This window comes from Coturnix japonica, chromosome 4 (genome assembly GCF_001577835.2).
Source record: "Coturnix japonica isolate 7356 chromosome 4, Coturnix japonica 2.1, whole genome shotgun sequence".
Lineage (NCBI taxonomy): Eukaryota > Metazoa > Chordata > Aves > Galliformes > Phasianidae > Coturnix > Coturnix japonica.
The window spans coordinates 8,396,516-8,424,391 of NC_029519.1; the positions used below are offsets into that span (position 1 = coordinate 8,396,516).

At 39.9% G+C, this 27,876-nt stretch overlaps 2 protein-coding genes and 1 long non-coding RNA gene across 19 annotated transcripts in view; 1 reads left to right on the forward strand and 2 right to left on the reverse strand.

The window, feature by feature from the left end:
- ZNF711 (zinc finger protein 711) overlaps nt 1-17,306 on the reverse strand; it is a 30,207-nt gene extending 12,901 nt beyond the window's left edge. For 12 of the 16 annotated variants that reach the window (XM_015860315.2, XM_032444198.1, XM_015860318.2 and 9 more), the window contains exons 1-9: nt 15,545-15,711; nt 13,065-13,210; nt 11,347-11,451; nt 9,802-10,332; nt 3,971-4,129; nt 3,011-3,157; nt 2,279-2,416; nt 932-979; nt 227-370 (exon numbers count right to left, since the gene is read on the reverse strand). In XM_015860315.2, coding sequence (XP_015715801.1) covers nt 227-370; nt 932-979; nt 2,279-2,416; nt 3,011-3,157; nt 3,971-4,129; nt 9,802-10,332; nt 11,347-11,425 — 1,246 coding nt within the window. In that variant the 5' untranslated portion in view covers nt 11,426-11,451; nt 13,065-13,210; nt 15,545-15,711. Of the gene's footprint in view, nt 1-226; nt 371-931; nt 980-2,278; nt 2,417-3,010; nt 3,158-3,970; nt 4,130-9,801; nt 10,333-11,346; nt 11,452-12,645; nt 12,984-13,064; nt 13,211-15,544; nt 15,713-17,226 lie in introns of those variants that run through there. The other 4 variants (XM_015860309.2, XM_015860308.2, XM_032444199.1 and 1 more) reach the window with 4 other exon arrangements.
- Nucleotides 17,288-20,603, forward strand: LOC116653344. 2 transcript variants are annotated; one of them, XR_004306949.1, is made up of 3 exons: nt 17,288-17,399; nt 17,471-17,539; nt 17,742-20,603. It is a non-coding gene; the product is annotated as an uncharacterized LOC116653344 (long non-coding RNA). The 2 variants fall into 2 exon arrangements; XR_004306948.1 differs by having other exon boundaries at nt 17,471-18,803.
- Nucleotides 18,652-27,829, reverse strand: LOC107312688. The gene is made up of 7 exons (XM_015860324.1): nt 27,664-27,829; nt 25,912-26,014; nt 24,622-24,795; nt 23,806-23,905; nt 21,434-21,522; nt 20,368-20,494; nt 18,652-19,877 (listed from the first exon to the last, which is right to left on the reverse strand). The coding sequence occupies exons 1-7, from the start codon at nt 27,812-27,814 to the stop codon at nt 19,869-19,871; spliced, it is 753 nt and encodes a 250-aa protein (XP_015715810.1). The 5' UTR covers nt 27,815-27,829; the 3' UTR covers nt 18,652-19,868.
- Nucleotides 27,830-27,876: the final 47 nt, after the last annotated feature.

The window sequence follows — 27,876 nt, forward strand, 5'->3', positions numbered from 1 at the left end:
AATTACACCAGTGCTATGTTGCTAACTTCAACAGCAAAACCTACCACATTCTCTATGCACAGAATTGGAGGGGGAAGGACACAGGAAATCCGCAAATCACCATTTAGATTTTTAATTCTGAACCAGTTTGGAAAAAAAAAAGAAAAAAAGGAAAACAAAAAAGAAGAAGAATAGTAAAGGAGTAAGTGCCACTCGGTGAGAGCACACATAGCCATACAGTGTTTACCTGTTTGCCATTGCCTGGCCTCTCCTCTCCTCCTTTTCTTGGTTTTTTGTTTTAGCACTCTATTAGTGCTAATGCTATCACAAATCTGCAGGTATTGTGTTGCATTACCGTTTTTGTTTTCTAATCGTGTATCCAAGTTATTCCCTAGAAACAAAAATTAGACACCATAAAAAATCTTAAACAATTATTTTCTTTGGGACTGATGACTGGAATTGCACAGCAACAACACTTCTACTTTAAAACATAACAGGTCACCCATTCCTCTACAGCAAAGATGTTTTTTTAAGAGTGCCAATGTAAAGCACTGCCTTTGTTATTGGCCAAACTCAAGAACTTGATTGTTTAATTTTCAAGTACATTTTTTGATATCTTGTACTCTCAGAATCTTAATTTCTGACCGGTTATGCTGGTTACATTCTCTTACCTATCTAACTTGATTTTACTTCCCAGCAACTGCATGATCTCTGCTCCAACTACAAACCATACACAACCAATGACTTCCCCACCCAATTTGAAGACCCACAACACTTAACACAATTGTTTTCATTTCAAAATAGAAGAGAAATACTATGCAGTTCTTCAGCTTATGCTCTATGGGTAATTTTTTGCATTCTCTGATCAGAAGAACTGACACATTAATGTGTACTGTTTTAAAGACAATGAGTTTCTTGTAAAGGTCTACACAGCATATTTACATGCCCTTACCTGCCGCTTGACCATCTTCATATCTTCTGGGTAGTCTTCTGTCATCTCCTGCAGAAAATGGTATTTCAGTCATTATAAATTAAAGTTCTTTTTAAAGATGATGGTTTTCGAAGTCCAAGAATGAGAGAAAACTAACTCAAGTAACTGCTCAATACTGTCCAAAATGAGCCATGCAGTTCATATCAGTTCAGTATTTTGCAATTATGTTCACCAGGAAATAAAGATCACATCTTGTCAGTACTTAAATAATCACTGAAGATGTGTTCGCATGCTTACTATGTTGTCATTCCACAGTTTGTTCCTGAGATCAAAGTACTTTGTCCTGATGGGGCAGAACTTGGCAGACAAAAGGACTTCCACCCTACCAGACATTACTCTGTCCTATTCTATGAGATGAAGAAGTAATACTAAGAGTGTATTCCTCATTTTGGATTGAAGGTGCTTACTGCTACATGCCAAAGCCTGGTGCTTTATAAACACTTCATCAAGCCCAGCTACTGTGCTCAGAAACAGAATGTCTATTTCTGAATCTAAACCATCTAATTTGCTTACTTATATACAAGCCATTGATGATCTGATACTCTTAATATAAAATTTAACATGCCAAAATCCTAGGAAAGAATAAACCTTAAATCAGAGAATATTCAGAATTTGCAATAAATCCTGTTACTTCTACGAAGTAAAACAGCTACAGAAGACATGTTTTGTTTTTCTCATTTCTGATCCAAAAGACTACCAGGTTTAAAACATGCTACATAAACAGAACTTATCGGGGACAAATTTACACATCTCTTCTATTTTTTAAAGGTATTTCCTCTTTCTCCTAGTGAATATAAAATACTTAAGGTTATTCTTGCTTTTGTGAAATCCTTAACAGATGACTATATCAATCGTCAAAAAACCCACACGCACTGTACATCCAAGCTGGTATTAAGAACAATGGTATCAAAGTTTTCCAAGCAGCTTTCCTTCCTATTTCGTATAACTCAACATATAGCAATCCATTCACTACATGCACAACAACCACTACAATAATATGACAACTGCTAGGCAAGCTAGCACTGAGTAAAAAACAAAAAACACTACCAAAAGAGACTGTTTTTTCCTATCTAAATTGCAAAAAGCCAAGGACTTCACACATGAAAGGTTGTGAATTACGTGGAAAAGAATTTTTTCACAGCATTTTATGAGCTCCACTGACTGACGCTGCTAAAAGACCTGAAGGAGCTGCCTCCAAACCCCCACCCAATGGTGAAAAATTGTGACATTTGCATGTAGATTCTGGAAGCCAGACTGGGAAAAAAATAATGAAAGGGATTGTCAAGAAATAAGCATAGAGGTTCCTACCGTAAGCAGCAGCCCAAGCAACAGGAACAAAAGTTTTATTCACACCAGTCTCTTCGAGCTGTGTGTCTGGAAGTGATGTAGCTTCTTCTTCACCTACAATAACTTCCATGTAAACTTCATCTGCTATTTCAGCACAGCCTGAGTTAAAGGAGAAGAATACATCTTACATTTTATTCTGCACATTTTAAATCCTCCTGCATTTAATTTGATTTCACTCTTATTGATACCAGTTATAAATTAGTTTTCTTCCTCTGGCATTTAGAGCCACACCTTCCCTTAGGGGATAACTGTTTATTCAGACATTCCTTAAAGAGAGAAAACACGTATCAATAAATACAAATACAAATTCAAGTATACAAATTTACAAGTTTTGAAATGATGACATTTATTTGCCACTTTGCCAGAAAGAGAATTAAACATGGCAATTCACACAGGAAAACAGAGGTAAAAAAAAAAAAGAGAAATTCAGAGAACCTCATTAACTTCATCCAGGGACATGTTAAATTTAATATAAATAGTGCAATGATGGCATACAGTATGAAAAAGTGCGTTTTATCCACATCACTTCACAATAATTATAGCCTGCTCTTTATTTTTAGGGAAGATGAACTTAGTTTGTTACTACTTCAGGCTGAAGAATCCTTCAGAAAAACTTAAAAAGTCCTTGAGAATGATGCTTATATTGTTGTACAAAACAGCACAAGAAACAAAAATGTTTCATATTATGCTTACTAATATCTTCATCTTCCTGAGAAGAGTCCTTAACAGCCATGTAAACCATTTTTTCTCGCTGCATTCTACCAACACTTCCTTGTTCAATTACTCCAGCTACTGAATGTCCATTGTGAAAATCACTCTCTGTGACAATTTCTGTCCCACCTTGAAAAAAGAAGTCAAACACCTTAAGTGCACATAAACAAAGCCATTCTCATCATTAATTTCAGACTGAAGTGTTTCTTTTTTATTTACAACAAAGCTACTGCATAAAACTCACGCTTTTGAAAGCAACGGCTTCCAAAATGACAAACTAACATAGCAGGTAACCCCATCACCAGACAGCAGAAGTCAGATCCCATGTGTGATAAGAGGAACTTTTAAGAAATTTAAGAATTTGGTCATTATATGACAGTGGAACTAACGCCAATTCCAAAACATCAGCCCACTAAGTCCATATAGGAGGGTACAATATCACACAGCTAGAACAAGAGGCAGCAACATGCATTATGCTCCCATAAGACTACCCTCAAACTGCAATCGGCATAAACGAACCATCAAAGAAATATCCTTTGCTAACTATTGCTTCTAAAGTCAAGCTGGATCACATATAGCATAGTGGTCCCCAACAGACTGCAGCACACTGACACACAATAGACCAATGCTATCAGTAACATAGTACTATAAGTATGCTTGTTACTCACAGCATTCTGTCCTGTGAAGTCACAGAAAATAAATATCTATTAAAAAGTGCAGCTGTTCAGCCACTTCTGTACTTGGGGTTTGGCCATAAACAAATGACATTTCAACACTGAAAATAAATATTGCTTGTCAAAATGAACATGAAACTAATGCTTTATCAGCATATGGGCAATCCCTTCTAATATCACACTGAGGAACAAGTCAGTGAATTAGAAGATATTAAGATGCACAAACACTTCTTCATACAACTGGAAGAAACAGAATTTAAAGAGGTACCTATTTCAACATCATCTTCAGCTTCAGCTTTAAATATGTATACTTTGATAACTTCAGAGCCAAACCCATCATCTTTAGCCGCTTCATCATTTGTCACCTCGGTACTGATTTTCAAGGGAGCGCTTCCTATGTGGTCCAGTTTTTCTCCAACATCATCCACTGTAAAGATAAGAGAGTAACAGTGAAGCTCAAAAACACACTGTCACATGTTAGAGTTACCAGTAGCATGATTTTCTCCATTACTATCCCCACGTATAGTAAAGTTTTGTGTACATAAAGGGCCTTTACAAAATAGTACATCTTAAGGCACCTGCGAGAATTTCCAGAAGCTCAGTACTTGTTTTGTTGCAACTCTGCAACCATTTCATGAATTACCAAGTGAAGAACATTAGGGAGCTTGTCATCAAAGTGCGTAGTTTTGCCTGAAACTATTACATTGCAGATGCAAAAATGTATCAGTAAGTGAAATCAAACATATCTCTAAAATGTGAAAAACTAGCCCAGGGTTGCCTGTTACAGTGCAAGAGTTCCAAGAAGCTTTGTTACTCTTCAATACTGGAGACTAAGATTTAGTAGTAGACACTCTAACCAAGGGTGGTATCCTCCTTACTATACTCCAGTGACAGAAACATGCGTAAAAACTTCATTACATCTTCAATCTAAAAGAAATTATGATTTTATCAAATTTTACCACTTGAAAACACGCCAATTAATGAAGATTATTGTATAGCAGCATGCAGCTGATTGAAAGATGAGACGAAAGTAAATCCAGATAATACTACACTACTGTCAGTGGACAAAATTAACTTCTCTGTAGACAGCCATCACAGGCCTATGGAACACCCACAGACATATTCTGAGCAGGGATGGATCCCACAAAATGTAAACCAAACCTGAATTAATTACATTTCATGGATATATCATGTGAAATACTGGGGGGGAAAAGATAAACTAACTAACACTTATGTGAAAACAGTGCTTCATGACTAGGACCGTGAGCATACTCCGTATGGATGCGGAGGGCCCATGTTTCTGAGGAAAGGATGGCTCTCCTTGGGATGCTGCAGCACTCCCCAATGTCCCTCTAAGCTTCCTGCTCTCTGGGCTGCCATGTCTGCCTTTGAAGAGCTGATTTTAACTACTTCAGGCTACAGCCTGGTGTACTGAGGTACACTGGGATTAGTTTAGGCTTTTCTTAATACTCAAGGCAGTCATGTGAGATGGTTCAGAACCTATTACAAAAACAGCAAGTTGCTTTTCCTGCAGCAGGGCAGAAATTCACCACAGCAATCCCAAACTAAGCTCTTCCCACTCACAGACAGGATTCCGTGGATAAAAAAACCTATCCAAGTTAAACCATTTTCTACCCACACATTGGGGAAACTTACTTTTATTTCAGAAATTTTGAACTGTACCAGAAGAGTACAGAAGTTACTGAAAGCACAGCTAGGTATAAAGTAGGTAAGCATCAATAAGTATTTCCTTTTAAAACTTCTAAATATTACAGTTTATATTATTCTCTATTATGACAGAAACAGAAAAATATATTAAAAATAAAAAAAGAATCCTAGGCCTGAGTTGCTTCTTTCTGTAAATAACAGACTGACTGAAATGCCACAATGTGTCCCAGTTGGATCAGTAGAAATGATGTAAAATTACCCTCAGAAAAAAAAAAAGGTTTTTGTTTTGTAATTAAAAACATTCTAAAACTCTACTAAAATCAACACCATCACCATCGATCCCTTATCTGTTAAAAGCTGACACACAGTACATTACACTCACATCACCTGCCACAACTTATCCACATCCTTCAAAATAACACACGTTTAATTTTAGTACAAGGAACGTTCCCACTGCATATACAAGTCTTTGAAGGAACAGAGTAACTAACAGTACAAGGCAGGGGTGACTGTGCAAACAGCTGTATAACTGGATGCACTGCCAAAACACAGAAAGAGAAGTTAAAGGCTGGGTATTAAAAATCACTAATTGCACGCTGCCATTGTAATCTTAGAATTGGCAAGGGGTAGAAATGTTATTTTCAAACCCATACTTCAAGCAACATGAACTTTTTCTAAACTTGTGCATTTAATAAACATAATGTGTTGGCTTCACACAGAAAATGGTATTTCAGTACTGGGAGCAGTACAGCAACTTCCTGCTGAGCTTTCTTTCACAGAAAGCATTCTCAACTGTTTAACTACAGTTGGAAGATTGTACCTGGTGAAACAGCATATCAATAAGCAAACAATATTAGCGCCTTACCTTGACACCAACTGTGACTCAAGAAAGATTACATAAAGAATAAAAGGAGTTTTCAATTTTAACTTTTTTTAAAAACCAGATTAAGGATTTTCACTCAAAAATTTAGTGTAAAACACATGAAGATAGTACACATGCTTACGTGCTGTATTTCAGCAATTCAAATTTGTAATGTTCTTCAAAAAAAAAAAAAAAAAGAAAAAAAAAGGATAAAGTCCAGTCTTAGAGGGACAAACAACAGCACTTTAAACACCAGCACTGAGTCCCACACCACTGACCATCCTCTGTGTTCTTAAAGATCAGTAGTGTCTAACGTTTAAGCTAAAGTTATGGAAACAACGGGATGTCTGTGTACAGACGGCCTTTGCAATCACTTTGCTGAGAAAGTAAAGGTGAAATAAGAAAACTTGAAAAGTACCAAGTGGGCTGAGGAACTGTTACTGACACAGACCACCACCATGAGATGCTGCAGTTTGTGTAAGTGCCTGCAATAAAAGACACTGGCTGAACAACTGATACTGCTTAGATTGCCATCTTACACAAACTAAATTTAGTGGTTTCAATCAGTTTTTATAAAACAAAATTTAAATTGGCAAAAAACAACACAGCAGGGCACATAATCTTCGTCAAGTTGCAAAACGTGAGGGTTTTTTTTTTCTTTAAAGGTCATAAAAAATATTCTGTGGTCTAAGTGATAAGACTTCATTATACAGTGGTATCCCAACAATGTTGAAATAACTGACGCCTTTTCCCAGTGATAGTTCCCAGGAACAGGAATGTTTACTATATAGAAGAATATGGAAGTGTTTTCCACATCTGAGTCACCCACCAGAAGCACCACATATTTATTATCTTGTCATTTAAAATTAACTGAAATAACGCAACAGAAAGCTTTTATAAATATATGCTGAATCCTCCAGAATAACGAAGTGTAAAGGAAAACTCAGCACACTTCTAATGTTAAACTTACCTTAGCTGTTTTCAGGTGTGTGATGTCCAGATTCACCGTGGATTGCCAGCTCCAGGTTCACGTGATGCCTCAGCATGCACTATGCTGGTGATATCACACCCACCATAGGAGCCCACGAGGAATAACATGAGGGCAAGATAAGTCCAGTGGTTTTACAATTTTTCATATTTTTCCAGTGTCTGATATATTTATTTTATATCCCATTAGTCACAGTGTAGGAGTATTAACACTAAAATGTTCAGTAAACCGTTTAACACTGCACTGTAATACACTAAAAAGGAGGCGGCGGTGACAGTACCTTACCCCTAAAGGCCAGCTCCAGAGTTGCTCTTTGGTGGGTATGAGGTCACCAACATAGTGCATGCAGGGCCAACACACGGGTCGGGAGCTGGCAATCCCCTGTGGGTCTGAATATCGCAAACCTGAAAAACAAAAAAGGGGATGCTTTAAGCTATATATGTGCTAATCCCACCCTGGCAAAACGGGACACGTTGCTTATTATATTCACATCTCAGTACAGAGATGGATGGATGTGCGATCATACCATGCGCATCCATCTTGTATTTATTTCCTCTGAAACAAATACCTTCTCAGTTGGTATTCCAGAGATTTAAAATAGGGGTATTGTGCATATTCTATGGCATACCCAATAAATGCACCAAACCCAAGTATTTTCAGTCTTACGCTTGCAAAGCTGAATTCCTCTCCTCTGGGACAGTGCCAAAAACTACCTCTCTGTACACTTAAGCCAAAATCCCCAGCAAAAGAATAAGCTAAAATGTTAACATTCACACTCAGCTCAGCTATACACTCTAAAATAAATATATATATACATATAAAAATCCACTTCTAATATTGTTCCCCATAATGTGTTCCACAGCTGGAATATTCCCCAAGGGTACAACTGTGTGCAGCTCCCTCCTTTCAGCTTCTGAATTTCACTAAGAGGCAGGTAAGAAATACGATGAATCTTTAATATTTTGAAGTGATTTAAGTTAAAATGTACAAAAAGTTACTCAACCCCATCAATACACCCTAAAATAAACTACGCCACAAAATTAACTTTCTACAATATTTGGTGAACCCTTGAAATTAAAAATGTAAGTAAATAAAAATGTCTTTAAAACGCTTGTTAAACTGATGTATTTATCTGCTGTACACAGAGACTGTCTTCAGACCCATAACAGATTAATGGCCAATTTATAAACCATAAGCAAACAGAAAACATGAAACCAATGAACTGTACGGGACTGATTCACTTTTGCTGAAAAAAAATAACAGAAAATAAAAATCAGCAGCGTATCCTTCGTTGGTTCTGGCTGACACAGAGCACAACACAGCCTCAAAGCCTCATAGAGGAAAAAGCCTCTCTTAATGTGCACCTGATTACTTTCAAACAAAATTCCAGACTAATAATGTAGCTTCCAACCATGATTACTCAGACATATCTCAGTTATACAGACAAGCAGACGTGATTTGCTTAAATCTGGGTCTCAGACTGGCTCAGAAACGCTGGAAAAGCCATCAGCAGGCTTGAGCACACCTGATCACAGTAGGTACGTGCCAGCCACAGTTGAGGTCACCAGGTAACCTACTGAAGGTTGAGATGCTCCTGTCTAAGGACAGTGACTGTTACAATCAAATCACGTAACTATCTAACAAGAATTCCAAAGATGACTTTACTTACAATTACAAAGGTGCAGCTGGAAATATCACGGCTACAGAATACAATTCATCGTAAGTACTCTGTCAGAAAGGAGGAATTTTTTCAGTGAAACAACTGACTAAGAACCGTGTTCCTTTATTTACAAACATGGGACTTTTTATGTTGTAGGTTTATGTTGCCTTTAGGCTGAGGACTCTTTTGGCTCTTTTACCAAAGTAGTTGTAACTTCTGTTAGTGACATGTGACATTACAGAAATCACAGAATGGTAAACTTATACTGAATAAAAAGGGTTGTTCAACACATAGCCTGTAGCTATACAGCTTCCTCCAAAGTTTGGATGGGGTAGCCTAGTGAAGTAGGCAGCCTCTTCCCACTAATAGAAAGCTTCTCAGTTAATGTACTCAACTCCTTACTGTCAGGTTGTGTCCACAACAGCACGACATGCAAGAAAATGGCAATAATTATTTTTAATTCAGCTAAACAATCACTGTTTTGTTGACAAGAGGTAAAAAAGAGTCCAGTACCTTGAAAAAGCTGCCCTCTTTGTTGGATTCTACTGATCAAACCCAACATGTCATTGTTTTGTAAACCTACAGAATGCAGCATTATGCCTCTGTATGTTAAATAAATAAATAAATAAAAGTTGCCTACTCAAAACCTATGCAATTTTTCACCTTCATATGTTTTTGGGGAATATCAGTTTCAGAACCAGAAGCATATACATTCAACAGCTTGAAGATCATTATTTAGGTCACCGTATCAGCGATAACTACTTTCACTACACAAACTCCAATCCAGACAAGAGTAAGAAAGAGCAAAGTGGAGAGCTTCAGTACAGAGTGCAGCAAGGATCCAGTTAACGTGGTTCCTCTCCACTAGACCACTTCTATTTAAGGTAACCTCCTGTTCATGTCTGGCTTTATTTAACTTACAAGATATCATTAAGTAGTCTTCAGATGTACTCTTGCCATCATCATCATCTTCTGTTTTTATAGTCACTGTAGAGCCAGGAACAGTACCAGCTGCCTGAACGACTGTTTCAGAATCTGAGTTCGTTACAAGGACTTCTTCTGAGACCATTGTAGGTGAGTCAGCTGCTGACACGGAGTCTTGCACCACGTGCTCCAAATGTCCATCAGGACCCGTAACAAGGTCAGCCACAAACACCTGATCAGGAACTCTAACAGCTTCTGTTATTAGATCAGAAGTCAGAACATGATCACTGGTATCTAGTGCTTCTTCAATAGCCACATCAGTTTCCAGAACAGAATCAGGAACAATGACACCCTCTGTTACAACATCAGTTTCAGTGATGATGTCAGGTCCTTGCACAACTTCAGCTGCTAAGCCATGATCAAGAGTTATTCCATCATCGGTAACAACATCAGAAACAAGGACAGCTTCAGGGACCGACACAACAATATGATCTCCGTCAATATGAGCAGTGCCAGCCATTCCAGCCACTATGGAACAATTAGGAATGAGGAGAAAAAGGTTAAAATTATTGCATTAGCAGTGTTTATCCAAGGAACAGAATAATTGTGTAAGTGAGGTAAACCAGACGCAAAGCTGTTATTTTTCAACATTCTACACTTTGCACCTCACTAGAAAAAACTGTTCAAGGTAGTCCACGTGCTAACAATACATTCTTTGGTGGTTACAATAAAAGGACTCTGACTCTTCAGACTGTAGGGGTCTTGATAAAATTAAGTATTCTATCATATGCCATATTTATAGCCCAATTTTCAACAACTTGCCACACTGCAATCAATATCTAGAAGCACAAAGCTTTTCAGTCATATCTGAAAGCTACTTTTCTATTGAAAAAAGGAAAAGAATTACTGTAATGAACCCTGAAATAGCAGATTTAATCTTAGTGAGTAAAACATTCACTCATAAGAGTGAAAAAAATATCAGAATTATTCAACACTGTATTGCAAATGCAGTTATTTTGGCACTTTGTGAAAGACATTAATTAATTACAGATTCAGCTACATCTGTAAATTGTTGCCTACCTAGAAAGTTACTTGTTGACACATAAAGATTTTATTTTCCACCTCATTTACATCTCCTAAGTGAGAGCTGGAGACAGTAATCAAGGCAACCAACAAAAGCTCAGCTGTACCTGTGGCAGCACGCAGGTGTAACAGCCGGGCAGTGGTATTTCAAGCAGAGGCACACACTATAAAAGCACTGAGCTGCATACAACATCTGTCCCATCTACAGCACTCTGAACCACAGATAGCTGTTGGTTTTTTTTTTGAAGTTATCTCAGTTTTTGGGGATAGGAGATGAGCAATCAGAGCATACAAAGCCTCATTACACACCATCTTATACTTTGAAATTTCTCCAAAAAGCCACACAAACATCACTGTTGTATTAGTCAACTTCACATCTTACGATCACTCGCAAACATACTGCAAAACTAAAAACAGTTTTGGTGTTGTTAGTTAATGTTTAACAAATAAAACGTTTACCGAAGTCCTGCATAATCATGGCGTGAGGCATTTTGGATTCTTGTGTTTGCAATCCAAGACTTCCACCACCCGGATCCATATTCAGCTAAATTCATTCACAAATAACTGCAAAAGCAAAACCAGAATTTGTTAACCACAGCACCACTGTGTTCGTCAGCTTTACTGGATTCGTGTGTCACACTGACTAACAGAAATGTATTTATCCACAAGTTCAAGAAAAAACAAGCAGCACTTCATACAACTCACTTTGCTTTCTTCCCACAGCTTTATGCTTTGTGACCTAATATCCTGCAAATGTTTCCATCTGTAAATAATTGTGCAGTACTCAAAAGAATTATTCATGCAAGTGAAATCAAACATGTTAGTAGTTCTTTTTCTATGTAAATCTCTGGCCTAGAACAGTTCTGTTTGTAATCTGTGTAAATAAACAAAGAAGTTCTTTTTGCTTATCTTCAACATGTAGAGGAATAGACTTTACTTGTCGGAGTAGTAAGTACAAGAAATGTCACAAACTTCAATTTCCCCAACACAAACTGAACGTCAAGTTTTGCAGTGTTGTGAGGCCATTCTCCATAGAGTAACAGCTCACGTTCACAAGCAATACTGGCAGTAGCATCAGTCCACCCTAACAAAACATGTAATGCATATTACGAAGCAACAACCTGATGAGGTGTAACTACTATCTGGAAGCAGAAATTTGCCATGAAGACTGTTACCTTTACTGGAAATAAACCACAGGTGACAGCGTGGACAAGCAACAATCAGAAGTCACTGCAGCAGGATGACCACCTCCAGGGCTGACCCTACCAACCTGCACCAGCAGCCACGCACAAAGAGCCACTTGTGCTGTGCCTCTGGATACCCTTATCAGGGCTGGCCAAGATGGCAGCATGGGGCAGAGTGCACTGAGGAGAGCAGAGAGCTGCACCGAGACCCAGTTATTCAGATTCTTTCACAATTTTCAATCTATCAGTTATCTCAAACCTCTATCCATTTTTTCATGTGCAGCTTTCATTAAACAGGTTAAATTGCAATTAAGTTTTGAAAAAAGCTGCCCTGTGCACTGGATTGACAAGAACAGAAGTGCTGAAGCAGATTTTCAGTGGCTGTGCATGAGCCCCTCTGTATCACTAAAAAACAGTCCAACACAAGACCTAGCATAAGATTTCAGCCACGTGTGGTTAGGTGTGAGCACACAGTGCAAAGCTCCCCAGTGCAGCAGCAGGAGACCTGTGTAAGAAATGGCAGTGCAGCATCTCCACTGTCACAGGACTTTGCAGAAGAAACAACAGTGCTGACCTGACTTCTGCACCAGCATCTCCATTCACCAGCCCAGGGCTATCCACGTCGGTAGACGACATTCATAAAATTATCTCATTATTTTAGAAATCTGATCTTCAAAGCGCTATCCCTTCTGTGCCACCTCATTTCCGCAGCCAGGAGAAAGCCGGTCCTACACAGCCATCTGCAACGTCCCTCTGGTGTACAAAGTCCTGTACAGCTTCTGACAGAGCAGACCCACCAACCAGCTGTAAAATTCCTGCTGTTACATCTTTAGATTCCTCGCTTTTGTTTTTTCACACCTGCTTTATTATTTTGGCTCTTTAATGCTCAGGGGCTTCTGCTTCCCAATTTATCTAACACAAAGAAACACAAAACAGTAACAACCGATATTAGACAGACAAAATAAAAACGTGGAAAAGGTGACCCATGCTTACTGTATCTTCATCATACAGGAAGGAACTGAGCAGATGTCATTCTTTTATACTCTTGAGGTCCTCAGGTGAGTTAGCAGCAAGCAGCCCACAAAGATGGAGGTTTCAAGCAACAGTAAGTGTTCCACTCCAGGGAGGCTCCAACTTAACTGAGGACACAAAAGAACCAAAGTCAGCATCACCCTTTTAACACCTTTTAAATCTACTTGTCTCTAATAGTCTTGAAATCTACGACGCAAATCGTTAGAGAGGGAAAAAGATGAATGTATTTCTTCCTACTGAATTTATTATACAGCGTTTCTGAAGATATCATTCTAGACCATAAACAGCCCATCTGATGGAGCGAGTGCAGAACTAATACAGCACACTCCAACATCCCATCACACCCGAGATGGACTAAGATGTGCTGGCAGGGAACATGCAGAGCTGTACCTGCTTGATGCAACTGGCACCCAAGCACTGCAAGCACGCCTTCATGATCCCTCAGTGCAGGCAAAGGGCAGAGCTGCACCAGCTATTAAATCAGAGATTTTCTGGTACCTGATTTTGGATTTAGAAGGAATGCAATGCCAGCAGGGAGACCCCTTGTTGCTAATGCTTGGACAGTTAACAGATAGGGCTGGCAGTTTGCAATAATTGGTATTTTTCCCTCACGGATCTCAGTAACACAGATGATTTCACACGCTACATATCTGCACAAACCCTGTTCTTACAAGCAGCACAGAAACACAGCACATTGATGAACTGTGGTTCTTCACAGCTTCCTTCCGTAACACACAGCATTTCACACCCACACAACTACAGACCTGTTCCAATCACACGCTTTAAAAAAGGACATTGAGAAATAAGCCAGAAAGCCTCAACTCTGGCCCCTGCCGTAGCCCTGTGTTTATCCACCCCTCACCTCCACGAACCCATTGTGACATCAAGTTTTTCCTCTCCCTTCTCTCCTTTATGTATTTATGAACAAAATGCTGCAAAATGCTTCATTAGTGATAAAATAACATCACTTCAGAACACTCAGTAACGCGCTCACTGCTTTAATTGCAGCATGCTGTCTCGCTTGAGACCAGGCAATGCACTGCACAACAAAAAGGGAACCCAGGACCCCTCCATCTGGAGACAGGAACGATATGTAAACCCCTGCAAACGCTATTTGTAAAACCAAAGCTAACGTTTAGCATTTGGGACCGCCACACTTCACATCACTTCGTGCATATATGCTGATGTACTGCGATGCATTGTCATACAACGCACACCTGATGGTCAGCCCTTCAGTTCTCCTTTGGAACAGTGTAATTCCTCTCATTAATATTGAAGTGGTGCTTTCATATAATGAAGTAAAACGCAGCACTGCACTTGGCCAGGAGCTGCAGATCCTCCTGGGCTGCACGTGACATTTGGTTCGACTGAAGCTCAGCTACAGGAGTGTTCCAACGGAACACAGTAAACAAACTCAGATGTAGCTGAGAAATTCAAAGCAGATGTTCTCAGATTCTCCCATCTCTTACAATTCAGTATCAACAAAAAGGAATTATCTTCCCTCGAAAATATTTCAGCTGTGTTTTCCTTGTCAACTTGTAACGCAGCAACCCACAGAGTGGAACGAGAAACGTCCTGCTCGGGCAGAAACACAACAGACGGCAACACGGAGCACAGAGGGAACCCTCGGCACAAAAAGCCCGGCTGTTACAGCGAACGTATCGTGTCCGTTTGAAAGTCCTTTATTGCGATCACCCATCCACCAAGACACTGAAATGACAAAGACGGCGAAACACCGGCCCGTCACCCGATCGCGCCCCAGTGAGCAGGGGATACAGACGCTCATCCCCGCCGGCAGCTCCCGCCCGAGGGCAGGTAGTGCAGTGCAGTACAGGGCAGGCAGTGCAGTGCAGTGCAATACAGGGCAGTGCAGTACCGGGCAGTGCATGGCAGCACTGCAGCGCCGGGGCTGCGCGGTTGCGGAGCGCTGCGCGTGTCCGCGTCCCGGGCGCGCCGCCGGGCGTCGTGATCGCGCTCTGTCGGTGGGCAGCGCCCGGTCCCCGCGCTCCGATCGTGGCTGCGCGGCGGCGGCTGAGGGCGGAGCGGGAGCGCGGAGCCGCCGAGACAAAGGACCCCGCGGGACGCCGCCCGCAGCCCGGGGCCCGACGCCGCCCGAGGGCTCCCATGGGCACGGCGGCCCCACGGCAGCGCCCCGGGCCGCCTCCGGGCTCCCGTCCCGCGGCGGCGGCGGGCCGTGGAGGCGGGGATAACCCCTGTCCCGCCGAGCCGCCGCCTTCCCCGCCCCGCCGGCCGACATTTTGTTTTCCGCCATTTTCTGGCCGCCCGCAAAGGGCCGCGCGGCCCGCGGGCACCTCCCGTCCGCCCGGCTCGGCGCTGCCCCCCCCCCCCCCGCCGGAGCCCGGCGCTCGAGGACCCTTCGCAGGCCTCGGCCGCGGCCTCACCGCCCCCCCGCGGTCCCCGGCCCCGCCGCCTCCGCTCACCTGCGCGGCTCCTCGCGGCGGGCTGCGCCCCGGCGTCGGGCGGCGGGAGCGGGGGGGCTCGGCCCGCAGGACTCCGCCGCCGTCGCGGCCCGGGCCTGGCATTCGGCTCCGCCGGGCCCGCACCAATCACGGGCTGGGCCGGGCGGCGGGGCGCGAGCGCGCGCGGCCTGCTCCGCTCCCCTCCCCTCCCCCCCCGCCGCCCGCTCGATGCCGGCCTCGCCGCGGCCGCCGCACGTCACTGCGCGCCGCAGCGGGCCCCGCGCGTTGAGCAGGCGCACCCGCCGCGCCGAGGCCGCTGCCCTCGCTCTGCCCGCGCCGCCGAGCGCGCCTGTGCGCGGCGGGGGGAGCGGGGAGGGGGCCCGGGCGGGACGAGCGCCACGATGGGGCCGGGGGAGACGCCGCGGAGCCGGTTCCCCCGCCGCCCGCGCTCGTTCCGCCCTCGAGGCCGGCGCGGGGCTCACGGCCCGGCATTGAGGGACGGGACGGCGGCTCCGCGCCTCAGGGTCACGGCCGGGCACCGTCACACCGCGATTCGGGGGTAAAGTACTTGTTGTCCCTGACAGATTGAGGAGCGAGCGGCACTAAGGGGCGTTTGTGCTCCCCCGAACAATGGAAGGCCAGCCTCGTCTCCAACTTCGCTGGCTGTTACTTCCCGCTATGAGTAAACATTCCAAAGAGGATAACAAAAGCACAGGTGGACACAGAGTGTCAAACGGACAGCAGAAATCCCTGATGCAGCACCATTGTCCTCATCCGCAACCAATAAGGCACCTCAGCAATAACCCCACTATAGAACCATTCAGCACTGCAATATTAAAGCCATGGGTGGACCAAACATACATTCTTGCCCATAATACAGTTTCAATAGAACTAACATAAGAAAACCCTGCCTGCTAGTAAATTGGAAGAAACTGCAGGCACAAAGGTGACGGTGAACAGCATCACTTCTTCATTACTTTCAGTATATCCACATGAATGCCAACCTGCACCCAACAGTACTCTTCATAGTAGTGGCTAGTTCAGCAAAGAACAACATAAAAGAAAATTCTTCAAGTGAATTAATACTCATCCCTAAGAAAGTGTAGGCCATAAACACCATGTCCAGCTTACCATTAAATTGATGAAATCTACTTATAATTAACACTACGTACAAACATAACATACATGCAAAACCAACAAAATCTGCCTCTTAAGTATTAAAAAAATAACTAAGAACTCAAATCCCAACCTTAGGTCTCTAAAACGTACATTCTGTAGCTAAAATGAACATGCTTAACTAGATTTAGAACCGCTGGGAAACTTACTCTACGCCTGTCCACACTGTGGACTTTGGCCTCAAAGCAAACAACATGGATTCAATTCCCAACAACAAGTCACAGCACCGAATCAGAAAGAATGTACAAAAGCCAAAGCACCCCAATGTACATCCATTTAAAACGTTTATACCTGACAGGGAAGTAGCACATCACAATCACCATAACTAGCAGAAGACCAGGCTTGCTGCCCTTTGCCCTTCAGCTAAGAACACAAACATTCCAAAGAACTGTGCAGTTCTGTGGCACTCCAGGTTAAGAGGCAGACACCCAGAGCATAATGATGCAATCAAACAGGTATTGTAATGATTACTTTAAATGACACCGCACTATTTCAAACACTTTCTTCACTTTTTGTCTTTCACATACCACTGCCTGATGTTAACACTGATGATTTGACCATGAGTGGTTAAGTAAAACAGTGCCTATCCCTCTGGCTGATGTCCTGCAACTCTTGATCTGCCTGAAGAACAAAGAACAGAGAGGTCTGAACAGGAAAGCTTCATCCTCTGTGAAAATTTATTCATTTTAATTTAAGCAGCGTGAGTACATACCTCCAGATAGCTCTTCTCTTGCCAGCACCCAGGACTGCCTCATCTCTTTCTTTGCAAAGGAGAGGTGGAATATGAAACCAAGCACTCAGATTCTACAGTTACCCACAGATTGGTGAATGGAGCCAGAGGTCAGTAGCAACCAGAAGTTCCTTTTGTTATGGCACTACTGAAGGCTAAAAATGATGGAAAAATTAATTCATGGACAAAATTGATACCCCTGTACCTGACTTTCTGGGGTCTTAATAGCTTAAGCAGATAACCTGAGATCTAAACACCACCGTTTTTGTTAAGATTCAGATGATGACAAATATTTTTACTTATTTCTGACAGAAACTGAAAAGGAACTGGATGATTAGTAGGAGACTTTCACTGAACACGCCTATAGAAAGGACAGTCATTCACTCAAGTAATGTAATTCTTCCACGCTTCATCATCTTCCAGTGAGACAAGATGCTTCTTCAGGCTGATTGTGTGGATGTTAAAAGTATGAATATTTTATATTTGTGCTTTAATCAGCAAGAAAATTATTAATGCTGACATGTAAAGGCATTGTTCTCGGCTGCGCAGAGCCCCAGAGGACATTATAATGCAGGTTTACAAGCAGTCCACATTCAGAAAACCTTTGGATTCTTTTCAATGAATTTTGGTGAATGCATTTTCTGCTATTCATGAAAAACTATCATTCAGTGATTTAACAACTTGCAAATCTGCCCTCAATATCTTTTAAGTCCAGACTGAAATGCCAATTACATTTGTAGAATTGGTAAAACCTACCCGCATTAAATAGCTGCTACCAGAAAACAGCAAAAACAACAACAAATTTGGGCTGGAGATTTAGCTGTCAGGACAACAGCAAAGTTACAGAGCTATGAAGAAACTGTCTGTTTCAGAGCCATAGTTCCATTTTTAGGAAGCTGAATGTATTCACTAGGTTTTTTTTCCAAGGAAAAGAAAGCAAAATGAAAGGGGTCTGGATAGATTTCTGGCTTCTACCAGTGTACTTGCACAGGAAAGCCAATATAGTCCAGGCAACAACTGACAGATGTGAAGAGCATAGAAAGTACCATAACGCAGCTGAGCCATGAAGCTGGTTGCAAGGAGGGAATTCTGATTTATAAATAAGAAATGTCAGTATTTTCATGTTTCTAAAAACCTTAAGATTCTATTTTGTCACATTGTTTCACGCGTCATCTAACATTAAAGAAAATACTCATTTAGAATAAATGTTAAGATAATGATATTCAGGACTTCTGTATCTTTTATTTCTTAGTGGTAAGGCAGTCAGTTTTGCATAGCTTCATTTATTTTCATTATTCACCAAAGACGTTACAAAGAAAGACTGTATTTTTAGAGGAAAAAAACCAAACATTTAAGCTGTTAGGTTCAACAAGGTGACTAAGATAAAGTGAAAAAGAAACAAGAGACTGCAGGGCTCACATTGCTGTATTAGCCAGAATTTCAGTACTCAGTGCATCTGGAGTAAATGAGAACATAAATGCCTTGATTACACTCGTGCAGCGCTGCTGGTGTCAGTGGACTTGGTGGCTACACCTGACAACAGAACCTTCCTTCTCTTTTGCTTCACTCTTTGGGATACTGGAGTAAGCAAGAATACAGAGTTGAATTAATGTCCAAGCTTGTATGAAATCTGTTGCTTTTCTCCCTTAACTATTGGCTCTTTTGGGGAAAAGAAGAAGAAAAGCAAATGCCTGTCAGGGAACAACAGGTGCTACACACTAAAGTGTCCTGAAGAATCTCCATAATTTCAGTCAGAGAAGTTTGTGGTCTTATTAAAAACATTATATAAGGAACCATTGCTCGCTAGCATATGGATAGAGATCATGGCACAGAGTGGAGTAACCATCACAAATAAATGGAAAAGGCAAATGGAAGAACTGTACTGGGCAGAAGCTGTTTCTGACAAGCCTTCCTGAGAAATAAGGAAAAATGCAACTTCTCCGTTCTTTTTAATTTAGATTTAAACCCACAGCAATGAAGGAAGCACGATGATTAGCATGTGTATTTGTCAGCTCTCATACTGAATTTTTGGGAAGACTTTCTTCTTTCTTACGAGCTTCCTCTGAGAAAAGGCAGCTTTCTCTAACAGGTACTTGTCAGGCACATGACAAGGTGAATCACAAAAATCTCTGTCCAGATAGATGTGCAACAATTTAAGTGATTCCTACGAACAGATGTATAAACTGCTCAATCACGTATCCAAAAAAGGATAAACTTTCATAAAGCATACAGTAAATAAATCAGATAACAGTTTTGTAATTATGTTTTGTTTTGTAATTATCTTCTATACTTTATAAAATGACTTTTAGTGCTCTCTACAAGTTACTATTTTCTCTGTGTTCCAGGTGCACAAGGCCTTACTGATCTCTCAGCGTTTGGACTGCTCATTCATTGATCATGCAGCATTCTGAGATACTTCAGATCAAGGAAGCACTGGTATTAGTATCTCTGCAAAGAGATTAGAATTCAACTGTTAGCATGGCATACACTTCCTAGTGTATGGTGTCTTGCTATTAAAATATGTTGTATCTAATCCACATTTCTATATTTCTTTTATTAGTATCTGGACATATGTAGTTCTTAAGAAAGTGAATTCACCAAGAGCTTTCAAAAATTATTTCTATACAAACAATTTATTATACTTTGTATACACAAACTGAAGCAGGTTCTGAAACATGTGAAAACATCTCAGCAGACACTTTCTTTAAAGGCCCCTTCCAAGCAAACTGCTCTATTCTATTATGCTATAAAATTAATGTAGTTTAGAATGGAATTGGCAGGTATGAAATATCCCTGTATTATATTATTACAATATCTGTACAGGAAGAAGAACTTTTAGGCCTTTTATTAACTCACATCCTTATTTGGCAACACAAATTTGATCAATCTGAGTTATGACAAAAACTGACTGTTCTGTAAGTGTGTTTTTTATACATACCGAATACCGCCTCTCCTCCGTATAACCTTCATAAGTTCTGTTGTTGCCTGGATAGTTAATGCTGTCATACTGTTGGGATTGCTGGCTGGAAAGATAGTCTGGTCTCGGTGACTGAACATACCTGGGACTATGCAAAAGAAAGATGTTGTTGTGAAGGAACTGTATAATATAAATTAGTTGAAGTATTTGTTTAAATAATAAAAAACAAATAAAAATGATAAAGCCTGTTAACTGCATACATTACGTCGAGGCTATTGCAGTAAGACAACAAATGGTTCTGTCTTTTAAGTTTCTTTTACTGCAAAAGACTGCTGATCTTGCAAAAGTGAATTTAAAGACATATTCATTTGGGATTTATTTATTTTTTTTAGCTAACACTGACCGGTGCCATAATACGTCACGATAAGTCAATCATCAACATTTCCCATGTTCATATTTATGAAGAAATATATAAATCAGGTCTTCTTGATGGACCAAAATATCAGACCGTTTCTGCAGTAGGACCCTGCTGCTTAAGAGGAAAATGTTCTGCTATCATTCATTTGTCTCGTTCTCTGCAAAAGCTGCAGGTAGTACATGCAACAGTGGGCAGGTGTTGGTGACAAAGATTACAGTGAGAAAGCAAAATGAAGGAAATTGTTTCCTAAAAAATAATTAACATTTTGAGAGTAAAACCATACTTTTGCCTTTGGATAAACCAGTACTCTAGAATTTAGCTACAGAAAGAAATTCACACCAACATTTCCATTTTAGTATTATATTAGGAAAGCAGACTACATCAACATACTTTAAAAACATTACATAATACCAATGTAATTTGAAGTAATACAGAGAAAGCTGACAAATTTAGTCCTGTCTGCCAGCTCATACTTACAACCTTTTCTATCACATTCAAGCCTCAAAATAACATATTCAAGCTACCTAGTCAAATGCTTAGATGTTTACTGGACGCCTGTCACGTCGCTAGCAAAACTACACAGAAAATATACTTAGGTTTGAAAACTGATAAAGTGAAAATGATTAAAAAAATAAAAGAAGAAGAAAAGATGGAAAAATAACAGCATACCTAGAATTATCTAAGTGACTTGGGCCTGGGAGATCATCAAAATCTTGTCTTCTCAGTACAGCTTTAGGCAGATGCCCAGTCCAGGCGGCCTATATGAAAGAGTTGCACACAGCAAAATAATGAATTACAGAAGTAGTTCATTAGGTATGTTATATTCACAGTTGTCTTCGGTGGAAAGATGTATAGGATGACTTCTTCATTGGTAACAAAATACATAACAAAAACACTATAGACGTGTTTTAACATATATAAATTCAATTTACCTAAAAGACTCAGTAGAAGGAAGACCTTTAAGTATTTATTTGAGTAACGTGGAAAACACACGCCTAAGACATAACAGAGAAGTACCCAGGTAAGTCTGCAGTTAAGGTAAACTAGGTATTAAGGGTCTTATTGACTCCACTGAGTTCTGTTGAGTCTCTTTTATATAAGCATTGCAAGAAAATGCCACTCCATAAATAACAGCGGATCTACCTCAGATTTATGCAACACCGAGTCTAAAACTAAATGCAGTGATTGATAATGAAAATCAATGAATATCGCTGCTTAATTTAAACTGGCTTCTATCTTCCCAGACACATTTCTAGAGGAAGAATGAAAACATCACGAGGAAACAACAAGCCTGTTATATACTCTTCATGAAACTAATGAATTTTGTTAATTTGCTAAAGGTATCTTTGATTAAGAATCTAAAGACCTGAAGCAATTTTCAAAATACAGTACCCTCAGGAGAGGAGCAGTATTCAGGGAAGATCACTTGCAAGAGCAAGAGCTGGAGCTATCATACCAGACTCTCTGAAAACAACCCTGTCCCAGCTGAAACTAAGACACAAATCAGTTTCCTCTCTCGCCTCCCTCAAGCAGCTTTGTTTAAGGTTCCCTAGTTCATAGAATAATACGTGCATAAGGCTGCCACGTTGGCAGCTCACATTTGCATGACCATCACATCTAACAGGGAGATGAGGCAGGCGGAAACATCTGTCTCTGGGCTGCAATGTACTGTCTGGATTATGGGAAAGTAGGATATACTACAGCCATCATCCAGAATAGATCATTTTACAACAAGATTTCTTTCCTCAACTAAACATGCAACATTTGGTCTAATTCACACCTTGAAAATTATAGCATTAATTAAATGATATTCAGAATTATTTACAAACTAAGCAGCACCACCTGCTGGTGAAGGCAGCTCTTACCATTTTTTTTCCCATTAATACACTAAATTTCCAAGATATTAACACTTCACAAACGTATTTAACAGAAAATAATAAAGCCGACTACATTCCCTCCTTTTTTTTTTCCTCTATAGCTCATAAAGTGTCCTCAGACAGTATATACTCTCTTTAAATAAAATAATCACTTCAAATACAGAATGAGGAAGTGAATACCAACACACCAAAACATTCCATCTTTATTTTTATTTCATACTTCCTGTTTTGATTTTGAAAGGCATTTATCCACATTCTCTCATGCTAACCACCAGTTCAAGTGAGAACCTCTGTTGTAAAATACACCTTGCCTAGTGGAGGAACCTGGCACAACAGTTAACCTAGTCCAGAAGGCAATGCCTGGCCTTTCATGGGTTCACATTCAAAGAATATTGCTGGACTACTTACTTTTCCAAAAAGCACTATTTTTTTTTGCTTAGAACTTCCACCTGGTTTCATTTGACACTGCATTAAAAACAGAACAGTCATTTCTTACACTGTCTCTTCTCATACAGATATCAATACTGATGACTCTGAAATTCCAGCCTGACTACATGTTCAGCCAGTCCTTCCTCTGGGGACATGTAGCTAATAAACAAATGAAACTGTAGGTGCAGCTCCTCAAGCGATGGGTTCAAATCTGACAGTAACGATTTCTTCCTCTCTGGCTGTGTACTCCTACCCTTTTTCTTGCACGGGCACTATTACCAGTAACAGCATGTAATGACCAAGTTTATGAGCTGATCAGGCTGAAACTAGCTCAACCTGGCAGCTAGAAGAAAACAGTGATGAAACAAGGAAAGAGGCCAGAATATATGGCTTGAGTTCATATCCAAGTTCTCTCTCTTTTTAACACTGACACTCTAACTGGTCTAACAGAAAACATTTATTTGGATATGGTTCCTAAGTAATACCCAGTTCTTTGTTTTCCCCTGTGCAGGCTAAATGTATTTCACGTTCAATGAAGAACTTCACCATTTAGACAATCTTGGAAATCAAGTACTGGACAAACAAAAGTAAGATCTTAAACTCAGGTTATCTTTAGTTTTACAAGAGGGCAACTCTATGCTATTCATACACCATTCTGCTGGACCACGAGGTCACATTCAATTTCCACTAGAAAGAAGAACACGTGTGTGATATGCAGCACACAACATCTCTTACCCTTGGTGGTGGCTGAGAAGCATGTCCCAGGTTACCAGACGGTTCATGACTAAATGCAGGGTTATGGTGTACTTCATGGTATGGGGAATTTGTCTGCTTCCTGGTGTGGAGGAAGAACATGAATTCATAGCATTAGTATTAGTTCTGTGGGTCATAATGAATTGTTTTGGGCAGCAGATTTGTTCGGAAACTGTACCATCAGTTGAGATTTATTGGGGCATTGATACATGTAAGCTATGTAATACTGCAGCTCTTCAATAACACAGGACACACCAGGAATACATGCTAACAGGACACAAGGAAAGATGGAAAAAAAATGAAATATTTAGTATGGAATTGGGAAAGACTCCAGTGTAAACAAAGACAAAGGGCTGAAAGCAAAGAAAAGCTCAAATTGCCAATGGTTAGTGTTTAATCTGCAAGACTTGCCAGTGTTTAGCAGTCTGGTTTCCCTTTTTGTTTTTGAACATGAGGAAAGCAAGCCAGTTCTTCACAGCAAATAAATACATCAGCAAGAAAGATTTGGTAGTCTTGAGCTAAAAGTAGTAAATGCACATATTAATCTTTACAACTTGTTTAAGGAAGAGAAACAATGACTTTGAGTGATGTTGTGAATAGTGTGGTAAAAGATGAATAACTTAAGATGTTTGATTTAGGATTAAGTTGCGAAAGGAATACTTTGGTAAAGGACGCTACATGGTAAACTTGCTGATCTAAATATCAAGAGGTTGCAAATTAATCAGAATACAAGACTTCTTTTGCTTTACTTTAGTTTTGATGATAAAAATCTTTTTAACTGTATCCACAGCAACTTACCTGGCTTTTTTACCTTTACAGTAGTAAACACACTGATATATGGCAACAACTAAGAAAACCAGGGCTACTGCAGGAAGAATAGTTACTAGTATAAAATCCAGTGTGTTCCAAAGCTGGTTACATTTGGGGCCCATGTACCAATACTCCATCCAGCCCTCTCTGTAGTAATCACATCTGCAAATAAAACATTCAAATTAAAATGATGTTGCTAAAATGTAAATAACAACAACAACAAAAAGATCTTATTGTAGAATTATTCACTAACGGACACTGCAGGAGTCCAGAGATTCAGTATTTTTTCAGTTTATCTAAAGATGTTTCTGATCTGAGAATGTCTACCCATCTTATTCTAGATATGATGCAAATACAGGGTCAGGCTCAACCATGAGCCTCATATCCAAGTTGGCACTGCAGTAATTCCAAGGTAAAAAGCTTTGCTGAGAAGAGAGTACATAACTTTAGTAGTCACAGATCAATTCTGGGTCAAAGATCTTTTTCACCATCCATAAGCAGGTGAAACCTTCACTATCTCCAGAACAGAGACACAGAAATCTTATACCTCAGTTTATATGCAATGCCTATATTGAGCTGGATATGATATAAATATATACATTTATAGTTTCAAGTAGCATTTTATTTGCTGGTGTTGCAGGAAAATTTAGGCAGTATATTCAGTCTAATCTGATATATTGGCTAAAACAGGAGGTCAGCTGCACATAAAGAACAGAACGTTATGACTGGGTCACGGAGAAATTATTTCTTTGAGTCAATTAGTTAATTAGATGAGCTTCCTAATTCTGACCAGTTATTTTCTTGCAAACTTCCTACAAGTCTGACAAATTATACATTAAAAAAACAACCAAAAGCACCACATTTTCTACTCATATGATGATTTTTGTTTTAAAAGGAAATAAGCAGCACATGTAGGATAATAAGATGTTTAAATACATGATTTTTTTTTAAAAAAACACATTAATTTTGATTAATCTGAGAAAAAAAACCCACATTACTACATATTTCAGGTGTAAGGCAGAATATTCAAGACAATAGCAATTTGTGGGGAAACTGAGGTGGGCAGTGATTACAGAAAACTATTAACTACATATTGTTAAAAAAAAGAGCTTCACGTTCAGATCTCAGCTGTGATGCTTTCCAGCAGTTGTGATTTCATGCAGACTGTGAACGAGGATCAACATTTACCGTCATTTGTCAATTTGGGTCTAATTTTTGTTCTTTATTAACAGTATATTACACAAGCACATTTACACGAAGAAGACCACTACGACCTACCTGCAAAAAGGTTTTTCATTTTTACATTGACAAGGAACATTGGCAGGACAGAAGCTGCCACTATTACGACAGTCACCAAAGTCATCAACTCCAGTGCAGTTGGCTGTAAATTAAAAACAACAACAAAGAAAAACAGCTTAAGCCCCTTATATGGTGCTATACGATACTGTTATCGAGGTGTATTTCCAGTTACATCAGAAATTTAAGCTTCATATGAAATACTCTGCAAAAAATACTGTATCTTAATTTCCAGTGACTTGTCCCTTAAAACTTTTGAAATGACTGGAGAAATTAAGGCTTACCAGCTAAAATTACTCTGAATTTACAACCTTCCAGATAGCCAGCAAAGCATATGGTTGATATGATTACAATTTTAATCACATTATTTAAATGTGGCTATATATGAATTGTACTGTGTATAATCTCTGGATCATTGGTAAGAACTAGAAATCACAAAACCCATTTGGGACTCAAATTCTCTGACTACAATCCCAAGCAAAACCTTTTTGTGGGGTTTGCTTTTAGATTATTCTTCCTCATTTTAGTATAGTAAAGGATTTCTTTTGCATTAATGTAGCTTCTCCTCCAACTCTTTTATTATCTATGCACTGTGGGTTGTAAAGTATGTTCCAAAAGTCAACTGCTTACAGTACTACATCTAAAAATAATTACCTCACCAGGAAACTTTTGTCAAACCTTAGAAGTTACCACATTTGTCATTTCAGCCCTTCACAACCCTACTCATTCTTTGCTATCTGTTTCTGTCTTACATAGGATGCGGCCTGAATGCTGTACTCATCATTCACACCAACAAGCTGCAAACTGAGCCGGAGGTTCTGTTACAAAGCTGGTAAAGTCTAAGATTTAGGGGGACACACCTGAAATCTTTACGTGTAATATACAACTAAATGATCAACTAAAAGGCACCACTGGAAAAGGTGAGGAAGGTCATCAGAACTGAAAGACTGTATATTGCAAGGCTAAGTACCATTATGATATCCAGGAAAATAACCAACAACCAACCCAACAACCAATACAGCTGAATATTATTTGCATAACTTTTCACAGTAAGATAAACTTTTAAAGCGTGACCTTTGAATTAACGCTATAATATTCAGTTTTATTAAAAAACACTCTGCTGAGTCAATTACAATATAACAATAGTTTTTCTTTTTAAATGGTTAAAGAGCACTTATAAGAAATCTTCCCATAAAACAGGAAGTCCCATCCAGTGTCTATATGTAACCGAGTCAGAAATACTTCCATATAGTTAAGTCTTCATGTAAAACATTTTTTCAGCACATTCTGGCATCATGCTCTTCATAACTGATCATTTCCTTCATGTCAGCCCCCCAAAAATCCAAAATTTACTTTCTATAAAATGGATGTACAACTTTTAAAAATCCACATACTGAGTATTTCTTCCAACTTAAAAAATAAGCTAACTGTCCTACTTGTTTAAAATACATCCCATCTGACCACTTGGCTAAAACGGTCCAAGGCACTGGGCAGTACAGAACTCAAATTCTTTGGAACACTTTATAACAAGCACACACAAGCAGTTAACACACAAAATCTTAATACTTCACTGTTCTCCCATTATTCAAAATTACCTCTAGCTAAGTAGTTAGGAGAACTCAGAAGCAATGCCACTGGGCTTGCAATATTTCAGGAGTACCACTAAAGGTTAGCAAGTATTCAATAGAAATATTATTCTGCTAGCAAATTATAAAGCAAAAATGCATTTCTTACGTTCTTGACTCAGACAATCACCAGCCACCAACAGAATGAAAAACAAGACTTTAAGGACAGACATCCTGAAGCCAAGTGTGATAACAGACGGCTTTTCCCAGATGCTGGTAGTTCCTGCTGCTGCTGTTGACCACAGCAAGTCAAAGATCATGGATTTTGAGCTTGCTTTATAGCATCATTCTCTATAAAAAATTACTAATTAACTTGCATCAG